The 12,073-nt window shown below is 41.8% G+C and overlaps 1 protein-coding gene across 1 annotated transcript in view; it reads left to right on the forward strand.

Moving 5' to 3' along the window:
- LOC137664032 (bactericidal permeability-increasing protein-like) overlaps positions 1–5,626 on the forward strand; it is a 32,939-nt gene extending 27,313 nt beyond the window's left edge. The window contains exons 12-17 of the mRNA XM_068401755.1: positions 458–628; positions 1,262–1,329; positions 2,762–2,804; positions 3,834–3,900; positions 4,933–5,009; positions 5,549–5,626. Coding sequence (XP_068257856.1) covers positions 458–628; positions 1,262–1,329; positions 2,762–2,804; positions 3,834–3,900; positions 4,933–5,009; positions 5,549–5,626 — 504 coding nt within the window. The remainder of the gene's footprint in view (positions 1–457; positions 629–1,261; positions 1,330–2,761; positions 2,805–3,833; positions 3,901–4,932; positions 5,010–5,548) is intronic.
- The last annotated feature ends 6,447 nt before the right edge of the window (positions 5,627–12,073 follow it).

Genomic DNA, 12,073 nt, shown 5'->3' on the forward strand with positions numbered 1-12,073 from the left:
AACTAAAGTTTTGTCCTCTATAATTTTCTCTGTTTTTCAAGATATTGGCTCTTTTTTGGAAGGCTGCCTCTTTTCCAAATTCTTTATATTGTCAGTGTCATTAATTTTTTTTTTTTTACTGGGATCACTCATTTCCCTCATTTCTTTAACATACAGTGCTAATCCCCTTTCTTGAAATACATTGTTCAGGAACAACCTTTAAATTATTTTTCTATGTATGTTCAAATCGGTGGGTCTAAAACTTCATCATTATTTTTATGGTCTCTGAAACTCAGAGTATATGCAATGCTAATTTCGTCAATTCAGTTGGTGTAATTAAAATGAGTTATTTTTAATATAGGTTAATTAACAAGAGGATTGGTATATAGCACCTGATTGTGATGCAGCCACAGAAACTGTATCTTAAGAAAAGCTTAAATCTGCATTCAATGTTTTTTTCCTCTTTGAAATGCCTCAGATTGCTCTGAGTAACGTAACAACGTGCCCAGTGCTGCTGAAGCTGATGGCTACGTCACCACCTGCAGTCAGTTTAAATTCAGACAGATGCATCCTACAGATCACTGGCTGTGTAGAAGCGTTTGCTGTTCTGCCCAATTCAACCACCCAGTACATCTTTACAGGGAACCTAGTAAGTAACATGAGCTAGAAGATAACATTCAGTGCTGGGGCTCAACAAAACACACAGTAATCATCCAGTTCCTTTGAAAAACAGAGATAAGCATAAAATAGCATATACTGGTCTGCCACAAATACGCATACTGTTCTGTTGCATTTCACAGGGAGGAAACATGCACCACATACTGTAGAATTTAATAGGTAGGTGCAGAGAGCTGCTTATGAAAGCCCTTTTTTCCACGTGGGAGGTTGAGTGATTATTCAAGAATAAATTGTGATATATAAAAATGTGATTATCTGATGCCCAGTCTTCCTAACTGGTTTGTTATAAAATAATTCAGTGTGTCCCCAGACATCTTTTCATTAGGATGAAAGTGGACCAATTACGTCAGCCATGCAAGGACTTAAATGATCCTAATGATAAGGAGGCAATCAGGGCAGTATTATCACTTTGCTCACACAATCTCAATTGCTGGCAGAAAGCAGCAAATTCACAAATGATTTCACTATCTATATGTATTGACCAAATAAAAAGTTTAAACATTGTGTTTCCAATCACAAAAACAATTGCATTTGTGCCTATATCTAAGACAGTATCTATCTGTGTATACAGTCACAGAAGACTGTTTTGTTTTTTTCCCTGCAGACAGCCAGTACCAGAGCCAATTTGACAATAACCAAACAGAAGTTGATTATCTCATTACTTCTGAAGAGGTAACCAAGGAAAATTCAGAAAGCAACATTAATGATCCCTACACAATAGACACAATTAGGACACAACAGAACTTCATTGTGTCAGCCTGACAGTGCTTGTTTCACCATGAGAAAAAGAAAATTAGTTACCTTCTTTCTCATAGGGGCTCTAAGATACTTTTGACTGGTCTAAATCTTGCAGATGAAATATAATAATATTGTGGAACAACCATGTCTCTTGTGCAACATGATACTACCCCTTTCTGTAGGTTAAATACCTTTCCAGATGACTATGTTCAATTTATTGGTTATCTTAAAGGCATCTGTTTCAGCCTGTGCTGATGTTGGAGAAGGAAGTTCAATAGTTTATTTGAAACCCTCTAAATGTTGCTGCCATGCCATGTCTGAGTATCATAAACAGAACTGCCAGAGTGCAAACACTGCACTGGACCACTGTAGCTAGCTCTCTGTATGCCTTCACATGAGAGTAAGGGACAAGTGAGACTACACAGGACATACTGCAACAGCAGACACCACACTATCAAACAAATGAGACTGGAAAGGTGTCTGTAGTTTGAAGCAAAGGCTCAGAGCTTTTTAGATTTTGCTTAGATCTTTCTGGTTTTGTGGTCACCTACAGTTACGGATGTTCTCAGCTGTCTTACAACAAATTTTATTCACACTTCAAGCTTGGCTAGGTTTACAGCCCCTTTCTCCCTAAATGTACCAGGTGGGTAGAAGCACAGACTTTCAGGCAAGTAGCCCACATTGGTGTTTCTTCTTGTTAGCTCTATACTCCAAGTTGGGGCAGAATTCCAGAATATATGATATTTTTTAACCTATTACATTTTCATTAAAGAAAAACGTGAGCAGCCTTTTGTTAGTTTTGGTCTCTGGACCTTTTTAACAGGAAAAGAGGACTTAGGCTGATCAGAGCCTGTCAGTGTAAGTTTCAGAAGTAATGGTGCTGCTCACTTAGAGCTTTTGATACAAGAATGTGTTCTTCTGTTCTTCAAAATGTTGTTTTTCCCCAGGGTTTTATTTACAGTGATCTGAGGATGAGTAGAAAAAGTTAGGAAATCATAATGGTTAGGAATGAATATAGGTTTATTCAAATCATAATGAACATTTGAGGAATGTGTAATTCAGCCATTGCAGGAAATGGCAATTCCAGAAAAATTTTATTTCCCAAGTCTTATAGTCACAGCCCAGGACTACACATGACCGTAGGAGGAGATTAGTATCAGAAAGATCCCAGTGATTCTAGAACTCATTTGTAGTTATGCCAGTTTTGATTAAAAGCTGTTGGGAATCAAAGAGTCTTTGGCAAAGTTAAATGTGTGAATCAGCATGAAATCAGTATGAAATTCCACAAATGAATCTTTAAGCAATGTACATAACTTGTGCCTTCATCCTTTCTAGTGAATCCTCTTCTCTTACTTCTTTTCCTCAGGCTCCAGTTCTCCCTGATGCACTCTACTCTTGGCTTCTCTGAGGTAAGTTGGTTTCAGTGCCTAGGAAAGGTAGCCGAGCCCTTCAGAGATAAAAGAAATTCATCCGAACTTGTTGCTGGACAATTCTTGGTCTGTCTTGGGGATATCATCTGCCACTGTTCTTTCTGCTTTGAAATAGTATAGTCTCTGTTTTTCTTTTTTCTTTCCAGTAAGAGGAAATACCTCTTGGAGCATTGGGGTTTTTTTCTCATCAGAGGCTCCAAATGTTATGGAGTTATTACCATGTGACATTAATTGAAACAAAGAGAAATGTCTGCCTGGGTCTGCATGACCTAGCAAGCCGTCATAGTTGATTCTGCTCACTTCTCTATCCAGCAGCACAAAGGCACGCATGGGGCTAGCACCTCTTCTAGCTGTTTCTGACAGCCAGCCTGAATTTACAGCTGGATTGAGTAGGCGTAGCAGTTGGAGTGAATACAAAGTCAGGCTTAAGCTCAGTTTCGGGAATTATCTTGGATTACTTCAACAAAATATCATAAAAAGGGGAGGCAAAAATAGGGAATAAAAGAAACACCATTCCACTGCTTAGATCATTCACTGTAGACTGAGAAACGGTCAGTGCGACTCTGCAGCAGCTCAGCCCAACCTACATCTTTAAGTGAAGGAAGGAGGACACTAATCACAGTGGCATAAGACAGAGCACCAGGACGGGGCAGTTCTTGCCACCCAGAGGACAGTTCACTTCTGAGAACTGAGTCCTGGCAGCTGAAATGGGGTTGAACAGATTTCATTCCTAAAGTTAAGGTTCAACTCAGATACTGAACATACAGGAAAAAATACTTCAATTTAACTTATTGCAAGAAAAACAGACACCTCTTTGCCATGTGTATTTTACATTGTTCAGCTGCAACTTAAACCAAAGAAGATCTTTTTTTACCTGAGATTTTCTCTGCCAAGCTCTGTTCTAATCTTTTTGCTTGTCACTCCAGTTTTAACCCTCCATTTCCCCCATCAAGCTGCAATTCCATAGGCATCAGGCAGTAATCACCAAATGTGTTTTCCCCCTCACAGCAGATGTCACTGGCGGAGAATATTCTGTCTTACACTTTACAGAGTGCAGTGATCCCGGTAATCAATGGTAAGGATTGTGGCCAGTTCCTGAGCACAGCTGGTGGGAAAGCAAGGCTGAAACCATAAAAGGGAGAGCCAAGCTTTAAAGACTGTATTATGGGAGGTTTCCTATCCATTTGGCTACACCTGGAGAGGTCTGCTCTGTGCTGGACTTCAGTCCTGGTCCCTCAGTCACCTGGACCAGGAGCTGAGACAGAGCAAGTCTTGGCTCCCTTCCAAACACTGGGCTTGGGTTTCCTTTCCACTGGATGCAGCATGGCAGCAGAGCTGAGACATGCTTGAGTCTTGTCCTGACAGAGTCAAGCCATGACCAGAGAATGGCCCAGACTGGGGAAGCACAGAAGCATGCTTGCATCTTGGGGCTTCAGGGTAGCGTCTCTAATTTTATCGCCTCCCTCTGCCTTTGTGCTTCATCTGCTGCCACAGGCAGGACAGAGCAGAAAATCAGCTCAGTGGGGTGCAGAGAGTGAGAGATTATGAAGAAAGAGGTAAAGGTGGAAAGAAGCAGGTGGAAGAGTACAGAAGGTGCCTGTGAGGTAGAGGTGAGGAGACTGCTGAGGAAGGAAGTGAGCTGTTGATGAGGAGAAAGGAAAGAGAATGAAAGGAAGGGATGCAAAAGTCAGATGTTTGGAAAAGCAAATAGGAATAGAGCTGGGGCTTAATCCAGGAAAGTACGGGTAGATGACAATAAGAGGGACTGACAGGATTAGAGGATCTGCCAGAGAAGAAAATGAAAGGAAGATGGAGAATAAGTCAGTAGGAAACAGCAGAAACCAGATCTTGTGGGGCAGATATCTGGAGAGGAGCAAAGGCAGTCAAATCCCAGTGTCAGACAGCTGAGAGATTGTAAGAGGTTTGTATGCAGCTTTTCCACAGGATTTTTTGCTTGTTAGCAAATATGAATAATAGCTCCCTTGAGAGGCGCAAGGACGGCTGATTAGAGGGACATTGTGAAACAAATTGTGTTCCTTGAGAAAGATGCTTCTGAAGTGCATTTTATTATTACATTCAAATGTATTTATATTTGTCCTTTCCGAAGATAAACTAGGAAAAGGATTTCCTCTTCTTAACTTGGCCCACACTACGCTGACTGGACCTGTAATAAAAATGAATCAGGTGAGAAGCCTGATTTCTTGTTAAAGAATATTGCTTCTTTTTCAGGCCTGCGCATTTGTGTGTGTTCCTGTGTTGGGTAGATCTAAATGTCACTAAAGCATTAACTATACACTAGATATAAAATCCAAACTCTGGATCAGAAATGAGCCCTCCACCCCCCCACCCCTAGCAGTTGTAGGTTATAAAGGGTCCACTAGCCCTTTGGGGTGTGCCAGCATGGGGACACCACAAGGACAGCTTTGCTATCCCCAGCAGGGCTTAGGAGCACTGAGTGCGTGAGTCCTCAGTATGACCATTCTCTAGGAAGGCTTACAGGCAACCTGAGTGTCTCTGCAGTGTTACTCAGCCTTTTGGAGGGTTGTATTAACTTACATCAGAGCCCATTCCTACCCTAAAGTTAACTAAAGTTCAGGAGGCAAAAACTCACTCTTGTCTCCTGCCCTGCCGAGGGGGTTATCATGGGATCTAGTCCCAGAATACTGACCCAGAATATGTCCATCTGAAATTTAAGGTAATTTTACATGTTCTTCTTTCCTCAGGGTCATCTGGTGATTTCCACTGATGTTCACTACAAACATGAGGAAGGGGGAGATGAGGACCTTCACAGTCATTCCTAACGTGCCTTTACTTTTAAACAATAAGAGAAAAATGTAGTCTTCCTTCTGTTGGCTTGTAGGAAGTAGATGCTATAAGATTAGAAGCATGGCTTTTCATCACTATTTTTAATGTTTTAGTAAAACTTCTTAATCACTTTTCACAAACTGAATCTGTTGATTTTTAGTACCGTGAGTGTAGCTGACAGTGTCACTGATGCTTTAGAATACTTGTTGCAGCCTGATGAAAAGGAGTGACTGGTTCTTTTCACCAGAGTTATAGACACCTCATTTTATTAATTTTAGGAACAAGTTCTTTCATTATTCAATTTATCTCCGTCAGTGTTAGCAGAATTTTGTGTATGGAGTGAGAACTTATTCTTCCTGAGAATTTCACAATTTTTCCCTTTGTAACTGGATACCAAGAGTGGGAACAGATTTATAAAATCCAATGTATTATCATAGAATTACAGAATCATATAGTCCAGACTCTGGCTCAAAACGGGACTAATTAGATCAGGCTGCTGAAGGCTGTGTCCAGTCGACTCTTGAACCCCTCCAGGGATGACAGTTCTACAACCTCTCCAGGCAACCTGTTCCACTATTTAGCAACCTTCAGAGTAAAATTTTTTCCTAATATCTAATCAGTATTTCCCCTGTTCCAACTTGTTCTGTTGCCTTTTGTCCTATCAACACACACTTCCAAGAACAGTCTGGCTCCATTTTCTCTGTATTCTCTGATCAAAAAGTTGTAGACAACAAAAAGGTCTTTCAAGCCCTCTCTCATCCAAGCTGAACAGGCCTGATCTGTCAGACTCTCCTTGTAGGTCATGTTCTCCAGTGCCCTTGGTGGCACCTGCTGGACTTGATCCAGGATGTCAATATCCTTCTTGTACTGGGAAGCCCAAACTGGACACAGTACTCCAAATGCAAATGTCAAATAGAGGGGAAGGATCACTTACCTGGACCTGCAGACTTATGTTCAACTTGTTGTCCACTAGGACTCCTAGATCCTTTTCTGCAGAACTGCTTTCTAAACAGCCACCAGCCTGCACTGCTGCAGGGAGTTATTCCCTCCCAGATGCAAGACTTCACTCTTGCTCTTGTTAACTTTATGTGGTTCCTGTCAGCTCACTTCTCCAGCTTGTCCAGGTTTCTCTGAATAGAAGCCCTGCCCTCCACCATGTTGACTGCTCCCCCCGATTTGGTGTCATTCACAAACTTGCCAAAAGTGCACCCTGTCCCATCATCCAGGTGGCATTAAACAGTATTGATCACAGTACTGATTCCTGTGGGACCTCCACTAGTTAGTGGTCAACAGCTGGACTTTGCTGATCACAGCTCTTTGATTCTGTCATTCCACAGCCAATTTTCTACCTACCTTCTCCAACCCATATGTCACCAAATTGGTCATGAGACTAAGGGAGACTGTGTCAAAGGCCTTGCTGAAATCAAGGTATAGAACATCCAGTGCCCTCCCCTTGTCCACAGTACCAGTCACAGAAAACAATGAGGTTGGTCAGGAATGGTCTGCCCTTGGAAAACCCTTGCTGGCTGCTCCCAGTCACCTTCTTATCCTTCATGTGCTTTAGAAATGGCTTCTAAGACAATTTGTTCCATAACCTTCCCAGAGACTGACTTCTCTGGATCATCCTCCTTGACCTTCTTGAAGACAGGTGTGATGTTTGCCTTTTTCCAGTCATGAGGAACCTCTCTCAAGTGCCATGACTTTTTGAAGGTGATAGACAGAAGCTTCACAATGAGATCAGCCAGGCAGAACCTTCAGCACCTCCAGACGCATCCTGTCCAGTCCCATGGATTTGTGTATGTCCAAGTGGGTTAAGTGATCCTGAACTCTGTCCTCCTCTACTGTGAGTGCTGCCTCACTCCCACAGACTCTGCTAGGAGCTCGGTGACCTGGGAGGACAGAGGAACAAGTCTTGCTAGTGAAAACGGCCTTTTCTATGTCTCTTGTCACTAGTCCCCTGGGCCACTGAGCAATAAGCCCACATTCTCCTTAGCTTTCCTTTGCTGTCGATGTACTTAGAGAAACCTTTCCTGCTGCCCTTCACCTCCCAAACTAATTTCAGTTCCAACTGACCTTTGGCTTTCCTGACTTCATTCCTACATGTGCAAGCAATAGCTTTGTGTTCCTTCCAAGTAGCTGGTCTCAGTTCCCATCTTCTGTATGCTTCCTTTTTGTGTTTGAGTTCACTCAGGAGCTCCATGTTCATCCATGCTGGCCTTCTGCCACAGTTGCTCAACTGTCTGAACATTGTAATGGACTGTTCTGATCCTCTGAGGCAGTTGTCCTTGAAGATTAGCCAGCTCTTCTGGGCCTCTGCTCTCCAGGGCAATTTCCCACAGATCCTGCCAAGCAGGTCCCTGAAATCTGTGCATCTGAAGTCTACGGCTCTAATTCTGTTCTTTGTCTTGCTCGCTCCTCCTAGGATCTGAAGCTCCAGAGTCTCATGCTCACTGCAGCCAAGGCTGCCCTTGGCCTTTACGTCACCCAGCAGTTCTTCCTTGTTTGTGAGTAGCTGCAGCTCTTCGAGGGTATCAATCTCCAAATAATTCTGTGCCTTTCATATTTGTAAAGTGGAGCTGGAAGCTTTCTTTTGTCTTATGTCAGTGTCAGTAGAGACATTCAACCAGGAGATACTAAAAGTGTATGGAAAGGAAAAATAGTCTACAAATGCCCCACTACAGAAAGTTCGGTTCCAATTTGGGACAGAAATGTGGCTTGTGTTTGATTTTTAGCTGAATCCGTTTATTTATCTAGCTGGCTGCTACAGTTTTTTACTAAAAAAAACATGCTGAAACCAAACAGCAGTAATTCACAGCAGGGCTTCCAATTCACTGTATTCTGTCGTAAGTGAAGAGTAACTAGAAAAAAGAATGGAAGAAGAAGAATTCAAAAGAAATGGAGATTTTTTAAATAGTTTGGTGTCCCTCATTGATAACACTTCAGGCACTTTCTTCTGCCTATTTGGGGGAGAGTTCATGAGATACAGGGGAAAAAGAAAACTAAGAGATGGTGCCCATCTCTTCTCTCTTCCAATGGGACACGTGCTCCAGGACCAACCAACAAGTGCCATGGCTCAATGGGCCTTTTCGGACCAGAGCCATGGCTTAGCACAACACTGCCCCTTAAGCTCTAGTCCTCTGGCTCTTGTTCACAAAGTGATGAAGTAGTAGATTTTCCAAGGACTAAAGAGGATGGTCTATACACTAACAGTTCCCCTGTATCATCCTATACTTACCTACTGCTCAGGATATAATTTTTGATCTGATGTTGTTTCCCGGTTGACAGAACAACAGAAATTATGCATGTCTGCAGTGTGCTGCAGACCAGAGCGCATGGAAAAAGGGGAGAATTGGGGAGGCAGGGAAAGGGGACCGCTGGAGCACTGTGCCAAAGACAACGACTGGAATCATGCAAAGCCAAAATGATCTGCAGAGATTCAGCAACGAGTCTCCGTTGCTGCCATACTGATAAGATCATTGAGTTTCTTGTATATTGCATAAAAAAGATCACAATCTATATCCCCTTTAGCATGTAGATCGAACCACATGCTTGGTGGCTCAAGAGAGAAAATTGAAATAAAACATTCCTTTTAGAGGCTCTTTGTAACACCTTGAAATGTGAAAAGTTTGGATGTAGAAACTATTTATAGCATATTTGAATATGCTATCTGAAGGTATCTGTAAGCAGATATTTGGCTTTTACTGCTATATTCGTAGAAAGAAATGATGAAACTGTTCTGGAAGCCTTAGTGTGTCTTTGTTAACTTTTGCTAAAAGTTTTATCTAAACTGTGTGGTACTCCATTAGAAGAACCATAAAATGTTAAAAGGATATGATGAGGATAAGCTGAGATAGTTTTCAGACAATTCAGTTTGTAGATCTTGGAGATCTATGTGGATAGAAACAGTGGAGCTTTTCCCTTGCTTTGAAGCAACTGCAGAACTTGTGCAAAAAATTTAAAGGAGAGGTTTATGTAACTGAGGGTGTGATTTTTGTTCATCCTCAGTTGCCAGAGATATAAATAATGAAATTATTATGCATGTGACTCCCTGCGGTGAATGTTAAATCTCTGTAAAGTATGAGTATTTGTTGACTGACTGACAAATGTCTCTACCCTTTTCTATTCACGGATTGCACAACTAAGTGACTCAGATTGTCCAGCAAAGTGCTCCATGCCTGAGGGAATTTGCTTGGTTTACATCCAAGCTAATTGATTAAATCACCTCCTTGACAAGCCAAGTAGTACTGGTTAGCTAAAGTACTGGTTAACTGGATAAGCAAGCAGAAGAAATAGAAAATATTGACTGCAAGGACTTGATACTATATGTTTGCACCATATATATACAATATAGTATATATATACTATAATATAAATACTATATAATTTATGGTTTTCTATATCCTGACCAATTTCAGAACAGATGGGCCTAGACAGTTGTTTTCCATCTGTTTACACTGCCCTCTGCTTAGTCCCTAAATGAAATTAGAGTGATAGATTTAACCTGGGACACCCAAAATAGTTTGGGACGTGATTACCGGAGAGGCCACTCCCTGCGTGATACTACTGAAGATGGCAGCAATTGGCTCTCTTCAAGCTCACAGCTCTTTCCTTTAAAAGACGGGGTGGTGGCTGCAGAGGGTTTTCCCTGCAGCATCCTCAGCCCTGGGGTCTGGTACAGCAAGCGTCTTCTCTTCAGCCTTCGGAGGAGAGGTAAGGTAACAAACACATTGTGACTGCCCTTTGTTGAGGCGCGGCTTTGTTGGGAAGAGATAGATGTAACTAAATCTGCCTAAATTTTGAGATTTTAAGGTATGAAGACTACGCCTATGTCAAAGACACATTTCCTTCCAGTACTTTGTTTTTGTTCTACACATGAAGCGTGATTCTTTCATCTCTCAATTTCTGCCAGTTAAAATTAAAAAGAAAATAGTCATACTAAAGGGCAAAGGTGTTCTATGGGATTTCCTCGAACTGTTACACAAAAAATAAGTAAATGTTATGTCATAATTTTGCCGTTTGCTTAAGTTGTGATCCTGATTGATTGAAAATATTTTAGAGGTTTGAGATATATTATTACCTCTGATAACGAAACAGCTAGGGAAAGATGCAGGAGCATCAAAACAAATTTTCAGGTATTAGGGGAGAGGCAGTTGTCTGTTTCTAGATGGTTTCATCCCAGCTCTCCAACAGCCCTGTGGTAACTAAAGAAATTTTTTACATAAACGTAATGCTCGAAAAGACACTCATATATTTTCAGCTGTCCATAATGCAGCGTAGTAGTAGGAAATAAGGAAAACAAGGAAAACTATCATGATGTGACCTGTTTGCCATTCTTGCTGTAAACCTCAGATGATAGATAACTCCGCAGAGGACTGTTCCCAGCTCTGGGGAAAAAATAAAACCATTCTCTGATTTTGTCCAGTTTGGATTTAAAATTATCCATCAAGTGGCTTCTCCCACTCTCTCCGGGAGACTTTGCTGGCAGCAACAGCTTCTGACTTTCACACTACATGCAGCCTGTGGTTCATACAGCATAGCTCCATCTCAATTTAAATCCAAGTACAGAAGCCCTTGGGATGGGCATTTGCTTCAGTCATTCACTACCACTGTGATAAATCCTGTAGAGCCACCAAGAGCTACTGTGTGACATGTGTGAGAAGGCAGGGAGACCCAAGTGATCATCCACTGCGTAGCCCACTGAGTACAGGGGAAATGGTGGTACATGATCATGGGTTAGATAGTTAGCCACGATCAGTGGTGCCACCCATACGTTTTCTTGATTGTGTGTTTCTGCTTGTTTTTTGGAGTGGGGGTTTTGTTGGGGGGGTGGGGCATGCATGCTGTTGGCTTTTTTTCATGCCGTGAAAGGGAGTGACAGGTCTTATGGTATTACACAAAAGCTGCCATTAGCAGAATTTGCTGTTAGAAAGTAAATTGTCTCTGGTTATTAACAAGTTACTTGCTGGCATCTCCCAGAAGATGGGTGTGTTTCAAAAGGCATCTGTGCCTTTAGGAGCAAGTTCTTTGTGAAGAATGACCAGGAGGTGCAGGGGCTCCCCCATTAATTGAAGGATCACCCCACAACCATACAGTGATTTGTCACCACTGGCATATAATATATATTACTGGTTCAACTTACCTACCTTGTCCCACCTCAGAGGAAGACATTGAATCCTAGAAGGAATATGAGCACTGCCCACAGGGCAATTTGCTTTAAGATAGATGGGATGTATCCCTCTCCACTATAAAGATGACTCTCTTAGATGAAAGACCTAACTTTTGAATGGGTCTAATTAGGTAAAACCAGTCCCACTCAAGTATACTGGGGAAGGACAACCTTCTGTGAATGATAAATTATTTTTTTTGTCCTGGACATTAAGTCACTGTCCCAGGCTCCAAGTATCCCCTTAAAATTTTATGAGAGGAGATGACAGAAGAGCAGA

This window comes from Nyctibius grandis, chromosome 5 (genome assembly GCF_013368605.1).
Source record: "Nyctibius grandis isolate bNycGra1 chromosome 5, bNycGra1.pri, whole genome shotgun sequence".
Classification (NCBI taxonomy): Eukaryota; Metazoa; Chordata; class Aves; order Nyctibiiformes; family Nyctibiidae; genus Nyctibius; species Nyctibius grandis.